General features: G+C 64.7%; 1 protein-coding gene across 1 annotated transcript; it reads left to right on the forward strand.

Moving 5' to 3' along the window:
• Positions 1 to 542: 542 nt before the first annotated feature.
• Positions 543 to 19,170, forward strand: BEGAIN (brain enriched guanylate kinase associated). Its single transcript, XM_045571952.1, has 9 exons — positions 543 to 571; positions 1,685 to 1,786; positions 9,353 to 9,442; positions 12,038 to 12,205; positions 13,177 to 13,243; positions 14,306 to 14,413; positions 16,495 to 16,578; positions 17,323 to 18,098; positions 18,174 to 19,170. Exons 1-9 carry the CDS (start codon positions 558 to 560, stop codon positions 19,063 to 19,065), a joined length of 2,301 nt encoding a protein of 766 aa, XP_045427908.1. The 5' UTR covers positions 543 to 557; the 3' UTR covers positions 19,066 to 19,170.
• Positions 19,171 to 19,391: the final 221 nt, after the last annotated feature.

Genomic DNA, 19,391 nt, shown 5'->3' on the forward strand with positions numbered 1-19,391 from the left:
GGGTGGCTCCCAGTTTGCGGACCGGGACGCTGTCCCCGGCGGGATACTGAGCTGCGGGCTCGGGATGGGAGGAGCGCGGGGCCGGGAGGGTTAACGGGCGGGCGGGGCGGGGGGTGGGGGGATGCGAGCGAGCGGCGGGGGCCGCGGCCACTTTATCTGAACGGGTCCGACTTGGATCCCCCATCTCTCCGCCGAGCTCGGGAGCGCTCCGGGTCGCACCATGCCGCCGCGGAGGGTGCGACCCCGGGTCCCCGGGCCGGCGCCCCGGAGCGCCCGGGGGCCGGACCTCCGCGCAGGGTAGCGCGGCGGCCCAGCGGGGAGCACCTGTTACTCGGCGGGCGCCCCGCGCGCCCTCGGAGTCCCCGGCGCCGCAGCCGGTAAGGACGGACCGGGCCGGGGGCGCACGGGCCGGGCTTCCCGCCCGCCGAGCGAGCCGCGCGCGGTGCCCCTCCGCCGCGCCCGCCGGTGCCCGCGGCGCCCGGTGCCCCCGGCGGGCCAGGGGCGCACGCCGCCCGCGCTGACCTCTCTCTGGTTCCCCGCAGGCCTCGGCCGCAGACATGGACAAACTCCGGTGAGTGGGCGCGGGCGGGGGGGGGGGGGCGGCGGGAGGTGGGGGGGGGCCGGGGCCGGAGCGCTCCCCGGGGCGCCCGCAGGCCGGGGCGCGGGGCGGTGCGTGTGCGCGCGGCGAGGACACGGGGCGCCCCGCGGGGGGCTCCTCGGCGGGACCCCGGCCGCTGCGGCGGGGAGGCGGGGTGCGCCCCCAGGCCCGGCGGCCTCCGCGGCCCCGCGCGCCCCACCCGCATCCTGCATGGTCCCCCGGGACCCCGGCTCCCGCTCCCGCCGGGACACGCGGGTCCCCGGCGCCGGCGGGCCCCCCACGCCCCGCGGACAGCTGCCCGGGTCTCAGCGTTTAAGTTTACGCCCCGTGGGGTCGGGGTCGGGGTCGGGGACGGAGGACGGAGCCCTCGCCGCTGACCGCGGCAGTCGGGGCTTGGAGCCATTTTGGGGGGGTCCCGCGGCGGCCGCGGCGCCCGGGTAGCGCCCCGTTAGCGTCCCCGCCGCCGCCGCCGCCGCCGCGGGCGCTAACTTGGAGCCGCGCGCTCCCCGCTCCCTTCCGGCCGCCTCGGCCGCGGGACCAGCCGCTCTGCATATTCATGACTTCCTCCGAGCCTCCGGGGCACCGGACCCCCCCACTTGGGGAGCAGCCCTCCTGCGTTTTCCTTCCGGAGCCCGAGCCACAGCGCTGCGTGGGCAGCTGACCCAGCTCCGGCCACCGGGTCCATCAGCCCGGCTGGGGGGGCCGGGGGTCTGTCCCTCTCCCCCCCCCCCCCGAGGCCAGATGGGCATCCCTGGAGGAGACGTTTGGTACCCAGTGCCCCCCATTCCCAAGGGGCAGGGACCCCGGAGAGCCTGGGCTTGTGCCAGGGCCGGTCTCTGGGTCTGTGGGCAGAGGGGCCAGGGCTCCCAGGTGACTGTGGGTGTCGGGGGACAGGTGGTGGCACGCGGAGGACCCCGACTGGACAGAGAGCAGGGCCATCTCCTGGCTGGGAGCTGGAGTGCAACACAGCCCCCCCTCCCCCCCCCACCTTCCTCCGGGGGTCCCCGGAGCCGGGACCCACTCGTCCTGGGCTGGGAGGAGGGTCCCTCTGTGAGGTCGGAAGCCTGATTGGTGTCTGTCAGACAGGTCCATCCTGTCTTGGCCAAGGTCCAGCCGGGCTCGTGAAGCCCCGTCATCCACATCCCTGGCTATGGGTAGAAAGAGGAGCTCAAGCCAGGGATCTTCCAGGTACCCCACATTGGCTGTCATCTCACCAATCCCCCCCCCCACCACCAGGGCTGGGGTCCATATGGGGAAAGGGACTGCTGGGACTTGAGCAAAAGAGAGCATTCATTGGACACCGGGGGCGGGGGGCGGGGGGCGGCGGGGCGGGGGCGGCGGGCGGTGCCCAGCATGGCTGCTGTAGGAGGGGCGGGGGTGCTAGGGTTCTCTCTCTCTCCCTCCCTCCCTCTCCATGCCCATCCAAGGCTCTTGAGCACCCACCCTTGCCTTCTGGGTAACAGGTACAGAGACATAGCCCAGCCTCAGTTTCCCCATCTGTAAAGCAGTTGTCCTAGTCACCCCACCCCCACCCCATGCAGGACTGACGGGAGGATGACATGAGCTACTGTGCAAACACCCCCTCCCCGGGACCTGGCAGCCTCCCCTGCCACAGCCTCCCCCCCCCCACCCCCCCCCAGCAGAGGTCCACTGGGGGCATCAGAACCGCAGGACGGGGGCTCCCGGGCAGGAGAGGCATCGGTGGTCCCCTGAGGGCATCCTGGAGGGTCCCGTGCCTCCGCCCCCGGACCGACCGCGGTTTCTGTAGATCCTGGCTGGGACCGGGGTCTGCATGGAGGGGGCAGGCGCTCTGCAAAGGGGCTAATGCCATCGGGACCCTCGGCAGCCCCCTCTGTGGGCAGGGACACAGCTGGGCTCTCCCGCCCCAGCCCCTCAGCCCAGACCCTCTGACTGCCGCTCCCCACCCCACCCCGGAGTCCCCCCTCGGAGCCCCAGAGAAGCTGCCATCTTCATGCAGCTCTGCCTTTTGCTCATTCAGAGAGCGTTTACTGAACCCTCCAAGGAGCGGGGTGGGGGCGGGGGGGGGGAAGGGAGGGGTGGGTGGGTGGGTAGCTGGGGCAAAGGGCCTGCCCTCTCCATTCAGACCCCAGTTCTGGCCGGCCATCTCCAGAAACCGCAGCCCAGGGGCGGGAGGCAGACCCGGGCGCGGGACCCTCCAGGGTCCCTTCAGCTGGACCCTCTTGCCGCTCACACCCAGCTGGGCTCACTCCGCGCCCCCCCCCCCGTGAACCACGTTCCCCCCGAGACACAGAAAGACCCAGGCGAGCCTTCCAGAGCGGGGACACGGTCTGGTCCACACACCCTCCCCGGGGTCCCGGGCTGGGGACTCTGGCTTGTGAATCAAGGCGGGCTTCCTGGCAGCAAGGGCACTTGAGCCCAGAATTGAAGGAAGCATAGGAGTTTGCAAGGACAGACAGGATGGGGCTCCCAAGAGGAGCGAAGATGTGTTCAGGGAGACAGGGGAGGGGGGAGGGGCGGTCCGCAGGGCACCCCTTGCCCCCTGCGGCGTCCTCTGCCCACCCCATGGCCGCCACAGGCTGGGTCTGGCTTCCATCTCTCCAGCCCAAGGACCTTGCAAGGGCTAGCACACAGTAGGGCTCCTCCCAGGTCTGGCCACCTGTGCTCCAGCCCAGCGGTCACCAACCTTTCGGACCTCACGAGAGTGGTCCGGGCGGACCACCGGCTGGCGACTGCGGCTCTAGCCCTCGGCCTGCTCCCTGCCCCTCCCTCCCTCCCTCCCTCCCTCCGCTCCCCTTCCTCGGGCTGCTGGAGAACTCCTCCAGCGCCACTCCTGTATTTGCAGATATTAGCAAGTCCCAGCCGCCAGCTGCGCCCCTAATCCCCAAGTTAATCCCCTCCTCTGCCTTCCTCTGCACCGGGTCCCTCTGCCCCCCCCCCCCGCCCCCCTTCCCCCGTGGCCACGGTCTCTGCTCCCCGCCCTCCGGGCACGCCCCTCCCTCTGCGGGAGCTCAGCCCTCCTCTGTCCTGGAGGGGAGCCGTCCACCGACTCAGAATGTGTGCGGGAGACCTGTTCCCCCCCGTGAATCCTCCCCCGGCCCCCAACACGGAATTTCCCCAAAGTTGTGCACTGTGATAGGCTCCCAGAAAAAGCCACCAAGACCCGTGAAGTTTGGGGTGATCACACCCCGGGGTTAAGAGGACCGCTGCCAGCCTCCCAGACCCTGCCCTCGTCCCGCCCCCTCCAGCGCCCCTGAGGTCCCAGGCGCCCTCGCTCCGTCCTGTCTTCTCCCCGGTCCGGCCACCTAGGAGAGGCCACCCGCCCGGCATAGTTTCCCCAGTTCCCCAGCCTGGACCGGCCTTCCCACCGCGGTATTCAGGCACTCCCCCCCCCCCCAAATGTCTTATTCGCAAGCGCCCTCGGTGATGCGGGGAGCTGCTGTTGATGGCTGCCTTGGGGAGCTGCGTGTGTGAGTGGAGTCATTTCATTGTATTTATTCATTGATGGGTGTCCGGGCAGCTTCCAGCCCGCACCATTGAGAATGCAGCTCCCGTCCAGGTGGTCTGGGGAACACAGATCTGGGGCGTGCCCCAGGGCAGAACGGTGGGGGCACAGGGCATCTTTAGGCGATAAGGCCACACTCTCCCGGGTGCTCCTGCCCGCCCCCCTCTCAGCAGCACCCGGAGCTCCTGCCTCCCAAAGCTTGGCACTGCCAGGCAGGGCTGGCGGCGGCGGCGGGAGGCGCACTTGCCTGGGTTGCTGCCTGCCGTGTGTTGCTTCCCCTCCAGTGGCCTCTGCCGTGCGGGCTCTGCCGTTTGCCCACCCGCCCGGCTGCCCCATTGATCTGCTGGAGCTCCCCCAGCTAGCCCTTGTCAGTGACCCGGCTGGCAGATGCACCTCCTGCTGTTTGCTTGCTTCTCACTCCTTAAATGGTCCTCTGATGAACAGAAGTTATTTTTACTTCTGTTGAATGTTTTAGGCTTTTACTCTCCCCCCCCCCCCTTCCAAGGATACATTCATTGGTTTTTAGGGAGAGAGGACACGGTAAAGGGAGAAGCAAAACATGAGCCTCTGCCTCCCGCATGCACCCAAACCGGGGATCAAACCCACAACCTCAGTATTGACATTGATTTTTTTTGCATAGTTTGAGACTGAGCTCCTTTTTTTTTCTTTTTTCTTTTTCTTTCTTTCTTTTCTTTTTCTTTTTCTTTCTTTCTTTCTTTTTCTTTTTTTTTTTTTTTTTTTTTTGCACATGAATACTAATTCCTGCCCATACTCTGATTCATAAGACTGATATTTGTTGTGGTCCGGCCCAGGCCAGATGCTGTTCTCCATGCTGGAGGAACTACAGGGACGCCTGGCTGATGTCCTAGAGATAGTCCATGGGTTACCTTACACATGTGAAATCACACTGACCCCCGGCCTATGACGGTGCCCCTGCTGTCCCTCACACCCCTCAGACAGGCCCCTGCCCCAGGGCCCTTGCTGGTGCCGTCCCTTCTGCCCGGAATATTCCCCACAGCTCACACGGCCCGCCGCCTCTCCCACGACTGTCTCCGTGTCACCGAGGGGGCTCTGCGACCACTCAGCTGTTCACAACGCTAACTCCCCCCACCTCCTCCTTCCCTGACACACCGGTCCCCAGTGGACGCATGAATTATTTACTTTTTTTTTTCTTTTTCTTTTTTTTTTTTTTTTTTTTTTTTTGTGTGTGTGTGTGTGTGTGTGTGTTTTCTTTTTCCTTCTATTTTTTTCTCTTATTTTCTTTTTACCAACCCTTGTGTTGAGGCCCGACTTTCAGTGGATCGCAATGAGGAAGCAGCTCCACTCTGTACAAAACCCCGACCCAGAAGCATCTACAAATGGGGAGAGGGCGGCCCCCTTTCCACTGCACCCCCTCCATTTACCTTTAGTGTCTGTCTCCCTCAGAACACCGGACCATGATAATCGCCAATGCTTAGCATTGGCAGATAGTAGGTGCTTTTTTTTTTTTTTTCATGAGTTGTTTTTTTTTTAATTTTTTTTTCCCTGGATGATTTGACTCAGTGATTAGAGCATCGGATTGTGGACTGAAGGGTCTTGGGTTTGATTCCAGTCAAGGGCACATGCCCAGGTTTTGGGCTCAATTCCCAATAGGGGGTGTGCAGGAGGCAGCCGATCAAAGATTTTCTCTTATTATTGATATTGCTCTCTCCTCTCTCCCTTCCTCCCTGAAATCAATAAAAATCTATTTTAAAAAATAAAAATAAAATTCTTTTTGTCTTTTTTCTTTTTATTAGTTCTGTTTCTGTGTTTTGTTTTAGGTTTTTGGGGTTTTTTTGTTCATTTGATTCTTTTGCAGGAAATGCTTTTGACTGAGACTGAGCTGTGGCAAATGGGGAGGAAGGAGGAGGCGGGTACAGCTTCTCCCTACTCCTCATGCCGCCCCAGAGGGATCTACCCACTCTGCCCACAACAGGGGGACGTGGGAGCACTTATGCCCCGCCCCTCCCTCGGCCCTTGGCCCTCAGGGAGTAGTGGATTGTTGTTGTTTTGTTGTTGTTGTTTTTTGTTTGCTTGTTTTTTGGTTTTTTGGTTTTTTTTAATCAGCCACTGAGGAGTCCGGAGACTGTGAGAGCCTCCAGTGGACGGATTGGCTTCAGCCCTCCATGGCTTACCTCCTCCACCGGAGCCCCCTCAGGCCCAGGCCCTTCCTCCCACTGTGGTCCTTCAAGGCTTTCTGCCCCCCCCCTTTTTTTTTTAAGTTTGTGGGGTTTTTTATTTTTGGTTTTGTTTGTTTGTTTTGTTTTTGTTTTTTGCAATAGGAAGGGAAAGGGAGAGAGAAACATCAATATGAGAGTGATCCATTGATGGCCTCCCTCCTGCACGCCCCCCACCAAGGATTGAGCCTGCAACCTGGACATGTGCCCTCTCTGGGAACCAAATTGGCAGCCTTTCGGTGCACAGGGCAATGCCCACGCAGCTGAGCCACGCAAGCCAAGGCATTCTCTGCCTCATTTCTAAACATGATCCTCACGGAAGAAGGTTTACGGACTAATTCTCACCGAGGTGTGAATGACTGCCTCACTTGGAATTTTTTTGTTTTTTGTTTTGTTTGTTTTCCTTTGGGAGCTAAGGCATTTACAGAGGGACCCCAGTCATGGGCCCTTCTCTCTTACCTTTTTCTGCTCACCTGGGCATTCTCACGTCACATCCACGGCCAGCTGAGTGTCGCTTGGTGTCCTGTCCCTGAGGGGCCATCAGGCACTGGCGTCAGGGCACCCCCAGGGGTCTGTCTTGATGGAGTTGCTGCCTCCTGAGAAGGAGGGTGGCGAAGGGGCACGTTTGGGAGACACAGATGCTTGCTGGGTGCTGGGTGGCTGCAGCAGAACCCGGTGCCAGGTCTCCTGGGCTCCTCAGCCCGGGATGCTCTGCTGGGCCCGGCTTGTGCCTCTGTGACCCCCACCCTGGCTGGGTGCGGGGGTGGGGGAGGCCAGGGGCTCAGGCAATGCCTTTTTCTTTCTTTTTTTTTTACTTAAAATTTTTTTTCCTTTTTTCCATTAGTTCTGTTTCTGTATTTTGTTGTTGTTGTTCATTTGATTTTTTTTTTTTTTTTTTTTTTTTTTTTTTTTTTTTTTTTTTTTTTTGCAGTAAATGCGTTTGAATGAGACTGAACGGTGGCAAATGGTACAGCTTTTCCCCATTTCTGAGGGGGGTCCCAGTCCCGGCTCCGGCGCTCACTAGCCAGGTGCCCTTGATAAAGCCTTTCCCTCCCTCCTCCCCCCCCCTCCCCCAGACCACACGTCCTGTCTGGATGTCTGGACTGTGCAGCCCCCGCCAGGCCCCGGGTGAGGCTGCAGCGAGGACACAGGTGCTTGCTGGAGGCGAAGGGGAATGAGCTCAGGGGAAGCTTGCCAGGAGGGCATCACGGTCGCAAGTGCCCCTCTGGCCTTAGGTTACAGATGGGGAAACTGAGGCCCGGAAAGGCAGCCTCCTTCAGGCCCCCGGCTGATGCCAAGACCCAGCGCCATACCTCCAGTCCTTCCCTTCCAGACTCATTTCACCCTCAGGACTGTCTCCTGCGGCTGTGGGGGGTGAGGGGTGGGGCCCGAGGCACCCTGGGGAGACTGGGGCCCGGAGGGAGCGGGGTGGGGCCCCCCACCCCACACTCCGCAGTGTCACCGACGAGCCCCCCCCGCAGTCCTGATTTCCTTTACGATCCCCCGAATTCCTGAAAGCAGGCCCTCCCACCGATCCAATTACAGAGCGCGGGCTGGGCTGTTTGCCGCGGTGAGCGGCTGGCTGGCAGGGAGGTCACATTAGAGAAGCCAGCGTGGGCTCCGATCGCAACCGGAGCGGCAGCCCCTTCTCACCCTGGCTGCGGGGCAGGGATGTGGGTGCAGGGAGCTTAATTTGGGGGCGCTGCAGGCCAGTCCCCCCACCCCACGGACAGCCCCTGGACACCGGGAGTGCAGGGCAGGGACGGCCTGGGAGGGGTCCAGGGCCAGCAGTGCATAATCCCGCCTTCTAGCCTCCCCCCCCCCCCCCCCCCCCCAGTCTAGACTATTCTAGGGCGTCACGGCTTCTTTGGGTCTGGCCAGGAAAACAAAACCAAGCCCCAGAGCCGCAGCAACCAGAGGCAGGAAACGGTGGCGAGGGGAGTGCGGGGGCAGGGGGGGGGGAGTGCGGGGGCGGGGGGAGGGGTGTCGGCGGCCAGCAGCGGCCAGCGGCCGGCCCGTGTGCTGTCCCCAGGAGCCTCAGTTTGCTCATCTGTGAAATGCACTCACTCATGTGTTTCTTTTCTGTTTTGTTTGTGGTTTGGGGGGCTTTTTTTTTTTTTTTTTTTTTTAAGAGACAGAACCATTGATTTGCTGTCCCACTTGTTTATGCATTCCTTGGTTACTTCCTGCATGTTCCCTGACCCGGGATCGAACCTGCAACCTTGGGTATCTGAGCCAGGGGCCAGGGCTCCTTTCCATTCATCCAGCACATGCTTATTGGGCTCTCCTGCATGCCAGGCTCGGGAAAGACCTCACCCAGAAAGCTGCACTTGAACGTGGAATGAGGGAGCAGACGGGCGGCCACGGGGACGGCTGGGAACGGGGGTGCGAAGGGGGGAGCAGGGCTGCAGCCACCTGATCAGACGAGGCAGCATGAAGTGTCACCTGCAGCCCCTCAGTTTCCTGAACCCGGAGCAGCCGAAGGGCCATGTCCCCCAGGGCCGTGGGGAGGGGAGGGGATGGCCGACGGGCCAGGGGCGAGTAGGGTCTGGGCAGACCTTCCGTCTGAAGAGAATCTGCACCCCTTCTCACCTCCACACACCCGGCCCTCCGCCCGCCCACCCACCCACCCACCCACCCAGGGCAGAGGGGTGAGAAGGGGGCCCAGGGAGGGTGCAGTGGGTCTGCCCTGGACCCCTAACACTGGCCATGTCCCACAGCCTCCAGGACACATCCCTCCCACCGCATTTCCATCGCCACCTCCATGATCTACCCACATTAGCCTCTCACCTTGTCCCAGCAGAGGTGGGGGCTGGGTCACTCGCTCCTCCATTCTCCTCGCCTCCTCCGTCTCTGAGCAGTGGGGGCGGGGTCCGCAGTGAGAGGGGACCAGAGCTCGGGGACCTGCCCCTGGCGGGACCAGGTCCTCAGGGAGCTCCGAAGGCCGGCCGGAGGGTGGCAGTGCCCCCACCACCTTGCACAGGCGCCCACGTGCCAGGTGTCGCGATGTGCGCCCAGGGCGGGCGGCCCGGCGTGCCCCCCCCATCTGAGCAGCTCTGTCCTCTTCACCCACAGGGTGCGCAGCCCCTGGGTGCCCTCATGCCTCGGGCAGTCCTGCACGCTGCAGGGCCGACGGGCCAGGTCCTCGCCCTCGATCTGGGACAGGTAACAGCCTGTGGTCTGCCCCGGGCCCTGGAGTGGCTGCATCCATCCCCGCAGACACGGTGCCTTGTCTGCGTCCACCTCCCGCCCCCCCCCCCAAACACAGGTGGGGAGGCCCAGAGAGGGTAGGGCACAGGCACCAGCACGCCCCACTGCTCCTCCCAGTGCCCACGGTGGGAGGTGAGGCCCCGGGCCCCCGAGTCAGGCCCCCTACCCTCCCAAGACCCTCCGTAGTCTCCAACCTCTGAGCGACCCGAAGGGGCTCCTGGTGGAAGCAGGAGGGGGTGCTCCCTGTGCCCAGTGAACGTATCATGGCGCCTACCCACCCCCACCCCCTCCACACACACCCAGCGCACCCCCTTCTCCCCCCTCAGCCCCCTGGCCCTGCACACCTCGTCAGGTCAGCTCAGATCCTGCTGGAACTCCCCAGACTCAGGGAAGCGAGGGGACCCCACCAGGCCCCACCGGGAAGGGTGCCCTGATGGGGGGCCTGGCCCTGGCTGGACCCCCTCCCCCTCCCTGTGCATCCAAGAGTCTGTTTTCAGGTGCCAGGGCCCAGAGCCAGCTCCCAGGAGGACGCAGAGCTGCCGAGGCCGGGCTGAGCCCCCCCCCCGCGGGCCCAGCGGCCTGGAGGCCCCACTTGCTCTCGGGGGGCCTGCCTCTGGCGTCATCTCTCGGTGGTTCTAACGGCCCGGCCCCGGGTGGTTGGTGCAGGGACCGCGGCGGCCGCCTGACTCCCCGCGGTGGGGGCAGGCCCCCCTGCTTTACTGGCGTGAGGCAGGCGGAGGTCAGACGGAGCTCCGGTTGTGCCCTGGGAAGGGGGGCCGTTTCTGGACCAGACCAAGAGGGGCATTATGCAAAGCTTCCAGGAGCTTCGCCCCAGGATTGGGTGACGGGCTGTGAGTGGCGAGGGGCAGGCGGGGGTCCCCAGACCTGCCACGGTCTGACGGGGGACTATGGGAGACCCTGCCGTGACCTTCCCAGAGCAGAGAAGGTCAGGGATGACACCTGAGTGTGAGGCAAGGCCTGCGTTTGCTCTGATGCAGGGTCCTGGGGGGCAGGCAGGCAGGGGGGCTGTGGTGGGGGAGGAGGGCCAGGGCTGGCGGTGCTGCCAAGTCTAGGACTGCAGCTTGGAGGGCTCTGGGTGTCAGAGGCTCAGGAAGGTGGGGGGAAGCAGCATTTGAGGGTTGGTGGGTCAGCTAGGAAGCTGTCCAGAGGCCAGGGATAAACTGAGGCTCAGAAGGGCAGGCTCCGTGAAGCTGGTTGCCTGGAGCGTGAGTAGGAAGGATGTCTGGGCCCAGGGTCCCCTCGGGTGGTCCCGGCTCTGCCAAGAGCCCCCCTCACAGCTCTGTCATCTCCTTCCCACACTTGCCTCATTGGCGTTGGCGAACCTGTTCCCTCTTCACCGCGTCTCCCGAGGCTGCAGACTCCGTGGGGCGGGAGCAGTGTTTATCTCGCTCGCCGCTGGGCAGTGGGACGGAAGGACAGGAGGTGACGTAGGAGATGCAGTAGGGGAGACGGGAGGGAAGGCGTTGGAGAGGCAGTTGGGCTGCAGCCGCCGGAGTGGGCATCATGCAGGTGGGTAAAGGCCCAGCTGTGCTTGTGGGTAGGTAGGCAGCCAGGGCTGGGGAGGAGAGGCGGCTGGCCCGGAGAGGCAGGGAGAGGGCTGCGGTGGGCAGGGGGGGAAGGGGGGGCACTGGGCCCCCGGGATGGGGCAGGGCTGCAGTGAGGGGCCCGGAGAGCTGGGATTGCAGGTCTGGAGGAGGCAGGGTGCGTAGGCGGACCAGTGACGTCCGGAGGTGTGGCCACAGGGGTGAAGGGGGCGGGTGTAAGGCATGGGTACCTACGGCTAAGAGGAGGGTTTATTTCTGTCTGGTCTGTCTCCTGAGCGCCAGGCACAGCTTCCTGGGGTCTTAGCGGGGCCCTCCTTTTCTCTGGGAAAGTAGAGCCTCAGCAGCTGAGGCCCTAGAAGGCTTTCCGGATGAGGGGGGAGGTAAGTGTCCCCCTTCCCCGGTGTCCTTGTGCCGGGTGCAGCTAGCTGGCCGCCGGGGTGGGCACGGCACCCCCTCGCACCCTCTCCCTTGCCCGGAGACCGCGGAGACGGCCAGTTTGGGGCCACGCAGCCAGTTCGGGGGAGGAAGGCTTGGTCTAGGCAAGGCGCTGCCGGCTCTGGGCGTCCGGGTCCCCGCCGGACGCCGCGGAGCAGCAGCGGGGGGACCCCGGCGAGCCGTGCCGCCCGGAGGTGGGCATCGGAAGGCGGGCGGTGGGTGCCGGCGGGCGCGCTCCGATCCAGGGTTCTCGAGCCGCCGCAGCCCCTGCCAACAGGTGCCTCCGCGCCGACTTTCTTCCCACGACGGCGGCGGCGGCGGCGGCGCGGGTGCCGCCAGGGGCTCGGGGGCTGCCGGAGCCGGGCCGGCTCCGGGGTCCCCGACCCCCGTGCCGCCCGCCCGCCGGGGAGAGAGAGGGCGCGGGCGGAGGCGGAGGCGCCGGCGCGGGGGTGCGCGCGCGAGGGTCAGGGCCGCCGGGGCGCACCCCGGGGCGCCCGGCCGGCCCGCGGCCCCCGCTCAGCGCCGCGGCCGCCGCTGCGTGTCTTTGCAGCGTGCTGCAAGAGCAAAAGAGCGAGCTGCGCAAGCGGCTGACCTACACCACGAACCGGCTGCAGAGGCTCGAGAGCGAGTTCGGCTCCACGCGCAGCTACCTGGAGGTGGAGCTGAGGCGCGCGCAGGAGGAGCTCGAGAAGGTCACTTTGAAGCTGCGCAGGTCAGGGTACGGGACGGGCAGGGCAGGGCGGGTCCGGGGCGGCCCGGGCGGGCTCGCAGGTCGGCGGCGGCGGCGCGCGCCGGAGCGCTGCCCCCGGAGCCTCTGGAAGACGGGGAGCCCGGGGTCCGGCGAGGGTAAGCTCTGTTTTTTTCCAAAGTCTGCTTGGCCCGGAGGGCTACTGAGCCAGCAGCATCTGAACCGGGGTCCTGGCTACCGCCAGGGACAGGCTCCTTCCCGGCTCCCCATCCCCATCCCGCTCCCCGTCTGTCTCCGCTCCCCGTCCCCGTCCCCGTTTCCCGTCCCCGTCCCCGCTCCCCCATCCCCGTCTCCGTCCCCGCATCCCCGCACCCTGTCTGTCTCCGCTCCCCTTCCCCGTCCCCGCTCCCTCCTCCGCTCACACTGACAGCAGCACGAATGTGACGCCGAAACACACGCAAAGAGAATGCAAACTTTGCTGGTGGCCGTTTCTTTTGGTTTTGGATTTTAATGTTTTTTTTAAAAATTGATTTTGAGGAAAGGAGAGAGAGAGGGAGAGAGAGGGAGGGAGGGAGGAGGCACAGAACACCCGATCTCTACGCAGCACTGGCCCCCGCAGTCAGGTTCCTGCGGGGGGACCAGGAGACCGTGTCCTGTCACCGTGTGTTATATCACAGCGCGCACCCAGCGCCCACCGCACGGTCTTCTCTTCCCAGCACCTGCGCTGGGACGAAGCCCCTCTCCAGGGGTGTGAAATGCGCGTCCGCGGGCTCTGAGTGGGGACCTGCAGAGACTCTGAATAGCAGGCCATCCCTCTCTCTCCAGGGGTCCTGGCCCCTCGCCTCGGATGACTTAGCTCTAATCGCATGTTTTCCGCTGTGCGGGGAGGGGCAGTTAGGCGGGACAGGGCTGTGGTGGCCGCAGGGGGCCTTTGTCCAGCCTGGGGGGACTGGGAGGGCCAGACGAGGCGCCGAAGCGGCTTCTATTGCGTCCTGTTCCAGGATTCAGACGAACTACATGTCGCTGCAGCGGATCAACCAGGAGCTAGAGCAAAAGCTGAACTCCTTGGTGAGGGCCACCGCTCCCAGCAGCCCCTCCCCCGGGTCTCCGGCTCTGGCGGGGGCCCTGCCAGCCTCGCTGTCACCCCGCGCCCAGGCAGAAGCTGAGTCACGGGCCTTATTGCCTGAAACACACACGCCTCGGGGCTGGGGCTGTCCCACCCTCTGGGCACTGAATGGATGGTGCTCGCTCTCGGGAAAGTGAGGGGCGGGGCTCGGACCCCTGGGGCTCCAGGAGCAGGTGTGAGCGCCTGACCTGGAGGGTGTAGCAGGGTGTGGGGGAGAGGCCATGACTGGGGACAGTGACCCCAGCTCAGCAGAGGCCCGGAGATGCAGGGATGGGAGGACAGAGGCATGAGCTCAGGCCCTGAGGGAGCATGGGGACCCGTCCCTCTGCCTGTGGCGGGGGGAAGTGGGGAGCGACCCTCCTGGGGACACACACACACACACACAGTCTGCAGTGACAGACAGTGCCGCCTTCCCTCTGTCGATCGGGCTGGCATGACCTGGGTTGGAGAGCTAGAGGCTCTGTGGGCCCCCTGGTGGGGCTGGTGGGTTCTGGTCCCCCCCAACCCCCCGCAAAGGGAGGACTTTCCTTTCTGTCTAGTTTGGTTATAAGGTTCTTTCGTTTTTAAAAATCAGAAATGGGTGTTCAGTGCCTGCCTGCCAGCCCGCCTGCCTTCCAGGTGCTGTCAGAGCCGTGGCCGTGGCGGGCTGGCTCTGCCCGGCCCTTTCCTCCCTGAGCCTTGGCTTCTCAGGCTGTTGGATGAGATGGGTCCGGCTTTGTGCTGAGCGCAAGGCATCCTCGCTCAGCCCTCACCCCAGATCCCAGGAGGCCGGCTTGCTCTCCTGAGGTCCGGAGGAGAAACCGAGGCTCAGGGAGGCAGACCCGCCCCCGCCCTCTGGCTTGTCGGTGGCGGAGTAGACCTTGAACCTGGGGCGGTCTGTGCTCTTACCCCTGTGTTCCGGGGCCCCCCAGCACCTGGTCACACAAGAGGCCTAAGGGAACAAGTGAGCGTGAGCCCCAGGCCTTGGCTGACCGCCTCCTTCCACTGCCCTCGTCCTGACCTAGGGCAAACACTATGATGAAGAGAAACGAGCTCTGTCTCATGAGATTCTCGCTCTCAACAACCACCTCCTGGACGCCAGGTTGACCATCGACAAACTCTTAGAGGACAACGTGAGTGTGGGCTTGTTCTGGCCCTGCGGGGCGCAGGCTCAGGTTTGAGGGGCAGGCGCAGGGCACAGGGGCAGGCGGGCGGGGCCTCCAGGAGTGCCAGGGAGCCGGGAAGGACAGGGCTGCCTCACCAGACACACTGCCGAGGGAGGAGGCAGGAACACTGGGGCAGTTTCCCATTCAGGTTAGGGCTTCCCAGCTCCAGGTTTAGGGCATGGCCGTTCTCAGCGGGCATTCTGGCCACATGCCTACTCATGGGATTCCTCAAGAGATGGGCCTGGCCGCCCTCCATGGATCCCTGGCCGCTGACCATGCATCCACTAATTAGTGTCCGCTCCCCGCCAGAACCTCCTGAGCTGAGGATGTTGTGTGAACACACAGGCAAAAAAAATCCCCTGCCCACGTGAGTTTACATCCGCGTGGGGCAGACAGACGGCAAACAGGAGAAACTCTGTAGTGTGGAAGGAGTGCTAAATGCTGCTGGAAAAAATCAAGCAGGGGCAGGGGCTGGGGAGTTGCCAGTTGCAGGGCGAGCCAATTTCAGTAGGATGCTTCTGGAAGAGGCTGCTGCCCAGCCCGGAAGGGGGCGAGGAAGCTCAGGTGGCTGACTGAAAGAAGGTCGGAGACAGACCAGAGTGGGGGTCTGAGGTCAGGAAGATAATGGGAGGCCACCTCCTAGAGGCTCCGATAGGGACCTGGGTTTATTCTGGAGGTTCCTGAGCAGAGGAGTAACCTGAGTGGATGTCCCACGTTTCCTGGGCTCACACAGCCACCCCACTGAGAACACGCTGTAGGAATGAGGGTGGGAGCAGGGAGAGCGAGGCGCAGGGCGGGGAGGGGCTGTGGTGACGATCCAGGCGAAATCCGTGGAGGCAGCCGGGAGGCAGGCAGAAGGGCTCGGTGCTGGTGCTGCTTTGAAGATGGAAAGCAGCAGCAGGATTGACGGAGATGGAGATCTCAGATTCGCTGTGACAGGAGATGGGTCCTGTCATTTCCTGCTGGGGGCACCTGGGGAGGGAGGGAGGGAGGGAGTAGCTGGAGAGGAGCAGGGGCTGGCTTCCGCGGTCACATCAGTGACAGCGCTGTGAAGGGTGAGCCTTTGGGGCGGAGGTCAGCATCCTGTGGCGTTGGCACCGCAGACGGGCCGAGGTGCCCCAGGAGGGCATCCGATGAGGAGAGGGCAGGCCCAGCCCAGGGTGCTTCTCAGGTCTGCAACCGACTCAGCGGGCAGGCCAGGCGGTGCCCACAGCCCTCTGATGCCAGGGGCAGCCTGTCCGGGCCTCACAGTGGGGCCAGTTCTCAGCCCTCAGTCAGCTGTGCCCTTCCCAGGAGGCCCAAGCAGGCGAGAAGGCTGGAGACCCAGGTGCCCTCCACTGTGCAGCCGTGCTGGGGCACCGGCGTCAGCACAGAGGGGCACCAGGTGGGGGTGGGGGAGAGCAGCCATGGCAACCCTGCCTTCAACAGCTTGCCTGAGCTGCGGGCACCCAGTGCTGATGAAGATGGGCCTGTCAGAGGACCCCAGACTCCTCAGTGCCCAGGCCCTCACCGTGGACGGTGCCTGGGCTGGGGTGGGAATAAAAGGCCCAGCCACAGGCCCATGCAAGGGAGATTTTCCGAAGACAAACCAAACCCCGATTCCTACTGTTTGCACCTGTTTTCAGCTCAGGAAGCTGAGCAGGCAGGTCCCCACCTGGACCTGGGGTCACACAGCCCCTGCGGCCCACTCGCCCAGCCCTGCAGCCACCCCCGTCAGGCCACACTCTGAGAACAGGGTGTGAGCGGGGAGTCAGGGGCGTGGCAGGGCTGCAGGCGTGGGCCTGGCATTGCAGTGCTGCCTCTCCACCGAGTTCTCTGCTGGGCCTCCCGGAGGTCTGGGGCCAGGCGGACCCTTCTCCCGCTGCCCCCACCTGGCATGGCTCCCACCTGGGGCAGCACCCCTCCGTGCACCAGCAGCTCCCTTTCTGCAGGCGACGGCGAGAGGCCCAGGATGGTCCTTGTCCTGCGAGCTGCTCCTGGGCTCTGCCCGCCACTTTCTGGTCAGGGCGGCGGGGCAGGCCTGGGCCGACACCTCTTTTGTGTTTTAGGAGCTCTATAGGAAGGACTGCAACCTAGCGGCCCAGCTGCTGCAATGCCGGGAGACCTTCGACAGGGTCCAAAAGGTGTCTGAGGTAACGTGAGCGCCACCCTGCCAGGGCCCCCCCCCCCCCCCCCGGGCCACCCCCAGCACACCTCCTCACCAGCCTGCGCATCCCGCTCAGTGCCCTTGCCCGTTCCAAGCCCCTAGCCACTGAGCGACCCTCTGCGAGCCTGGCAGGAGCCCTGCGGTTTGGTATGGGCACAATTACTGGCAGTTTCAGAGATGAGAGACCCGGCTGCACATGGAAGTGACTCAGCCAAGGCCACAGGGCTCTCTGATGCCAGAGTCAGGCTGGTGCAGGGTGGGCCGCCCACCCTTCACCCAGGCCTCTGTCCTTGTCCCCTCTCCCCGGGCCTGGGCCACGCCTGAGACACTCACAAAACAGATCAAACAGTAGCGGGACGTGCCCACAGGCACCGGGCGCCTGTGCCACCCCCGCTGAGCGCCTGGCCCTCCATCTTGGTTGCATGCGTTTCTGAGTCTGTCTTGAGCAGCAGCGCTGCACGCAGCAGGGGGAAGCAAGTCAGCCCCTCGGTGGGAGGAAACGTGGGGGAGGGAACTGCGGCCCGAGAGGGGCCCGGTGAGACCCTGAGACCCTGGTTCCAGCCGGCTGGGGGCCAAGGTGCCCAGGGGTGCTCGGGCGTATGCAGCAGCGTCCCGGGCCCCGGCTCCAGCTGGTGCCACGCGAGGGCCCAGGGCAGGTCCCTCCCGGTTCCTCTGCCTGCGTGTGGGTCCTAGGCTGACGGGCCCCCCGCCCGCCCCCTCCCCGTTCCAGCTGCCCGTGGAGTTTCAGGAGCGCTTGAGCCTCCACTTGGAGAAGCACGGCTGCAGCCTGCCCACCTCGCAGTACCGCTCGGGCAGCGTGCCGCTCTGCGTGATTGCCAAGGTGCTGGAGAAGCCCGAGCCCAGCAGTGTGTCCTCTCCCATGTCCCTGTCGGTCTCGGTGTCCGAGGCCTCCACCCGAGACCTGGCCTTCCGCGAGGGGATGCCCAAGTCGAGCCTGCTGCCCCCCTACAAGGAGGACACCTACTGCAGCGACTCCGCCCTCTTCTGCCTGGAGGAGTCCCGGCGTGAGCGTGACCGGCGGCCCAGCGTGGACGCCGTGGCGAGCAGCATGAGCTTCCTGCAGACCCAGAATTCCACCGACAGCGCCGCCGGGGAGGAGGAGGCCGGGGCTGCGGCCGCCTATCCCGAGGCCTACCGAGAGGCCTACCCGGAGGAATACCGGCGCCAGGCCTACCAGGCTGAGGGCTATCAGGGTGAGGCCTACCGGGGCGAGGCCTACCGGGGCAAATCTTACCAAGATGAGGCCTACCGGGGCAAATCCTACCAGGCTGAGGCCTACCGGGGCAAATCCTACCAAGATGAGGCCTACCGGGGCAAGTCCTACCAGGATGAGGCCTACCGGGGCAAATCCTACCAGGATGAGGCCTACCGGGGCAAGTCCTACCAGGATGAGGCCTACCGGGGCAAATCCTACCAGGATGAGGCCTACCGGGGTGAATCTTTCCAAGATGAGGCCTACCGGGGTGAATCTTTCCAAGATGAGGCCTACCGGGGCAAATCCTACCAGGATGAGGCCTACCGGGGCAAGTCCTATCAGGATGAGGCCTACCGGGGTGAATCCTTCCCTGGCTTCACCACCTCACTGCCCACATCCAGCTCCTACTCGAGCTTCAGCGTCACCTCGGAGGAGAGGGAGCGCGGCGAGGCCAGCACGCTGACCGCCTCGCAGCGGGCCGCCTACCTGGGAGGCTGCGACCAGCTCTTCCAGCGCCCGCAGCCCCCCACCTACCAGAGCAGCCGGCCCTATGCCAAGGCCTCCACGGCCCTGCTGCAAACCCCAGTGCCCCCCGAGTACGAGCTCGAGACCACCTTCCCGAGCTACCAGGCCGAGCCCTTCAGCCAGCAGGCCGTCCCCAAGACCTCGGCGGCGGCACACCTGTGGGGCCAGCGGGCCAAGTCCCCGGCCTCCCGGCTGCCCAAGGGAGAGGCGCGCAGCCGGCGCGACCAGTGGCGCCCGGTGCACATGGAGGATCTCGGGGCCCACGCCTTCCCGGCCCCCTCGAAGCGGCCCGCGCCCCGCAGCTCCTCTCAGCGCTACTATTCGAGAGGCACCTCGGCCAACCTGCCCCCTCGCCGCTCCGGCCCCCTGTACGCCAACTACAAGGCCAACAACCTCGGGGAGGACAGCTTCTCCCACGGCCACCAGGCCGAGTCCTGCTTCCTCGGGGCTCACGGCTCTGCCAAGCCGATGCCTGGCTATGCAGCCAGCGAAGATGAGGGAGAGAGGGAGAGGCCCCTGGGCCAGCTGAGCGGGGTGGCCAGCCCCGAGCCCGACAGCCTCTTTGGCTCCAGAGAGTCCTTCGAGCCCAGCTCCATGGAGGGTTCCCCTGAAATGCATCGCGCAGCCCGCCGGAACCCCCAGGCAGCCCTCCCCCGGAGCCGGAGCGCCGGCGGCCTCAGCCGCAAGGACAGCCTCACCAAGGCCCAGCTCTACGGCACCCTGCTCAACTAAACGCTGCCCGCAGGCCGAGGCCGAGGCGGGGGCTCCCGCCGCCCCTGTGCGCCCCAGGACGCTGCCCCACCCGTCTCCAGTCTCTTCTCCCTTGAGCCCTGTCCACAATGAACAATGACTGCTCGTCCACGTATGTGGGGTGACTGCTCACCCATGCATGTGGGGTGACTGCTCGCCCATGTATGTGGGGCGGCTTCTCGCCCATGTATGTGGGGCGGCTTCTCGCCCATGTATGTGGGGATGACTTCTCGCCCATGTATGTGGGATGACTTCTCGCCCATGCATGTGGGGTGGCTTCTCACCCATGTATGTGGGATGGCTTCTCG

The sequence above is a fragment of the Pipistrellus kuhlii genome, unplaced genomic scaffold (assembly GCF_014108245.1).
Source record: "Pipistrellus kuhlii isolate mPipKuh1 unplaced genomic scaffold, mPipKuh1.p scaffold_m20_p_41, whole genome shotgun sequence".
NCBI classification, from domain to species: Eukaryota; Metazoa; Chordata; class Mammalia; order Chiroptera; family Vespertilionidae; genus Pipistrellus; species Pipistrellus kuhlii.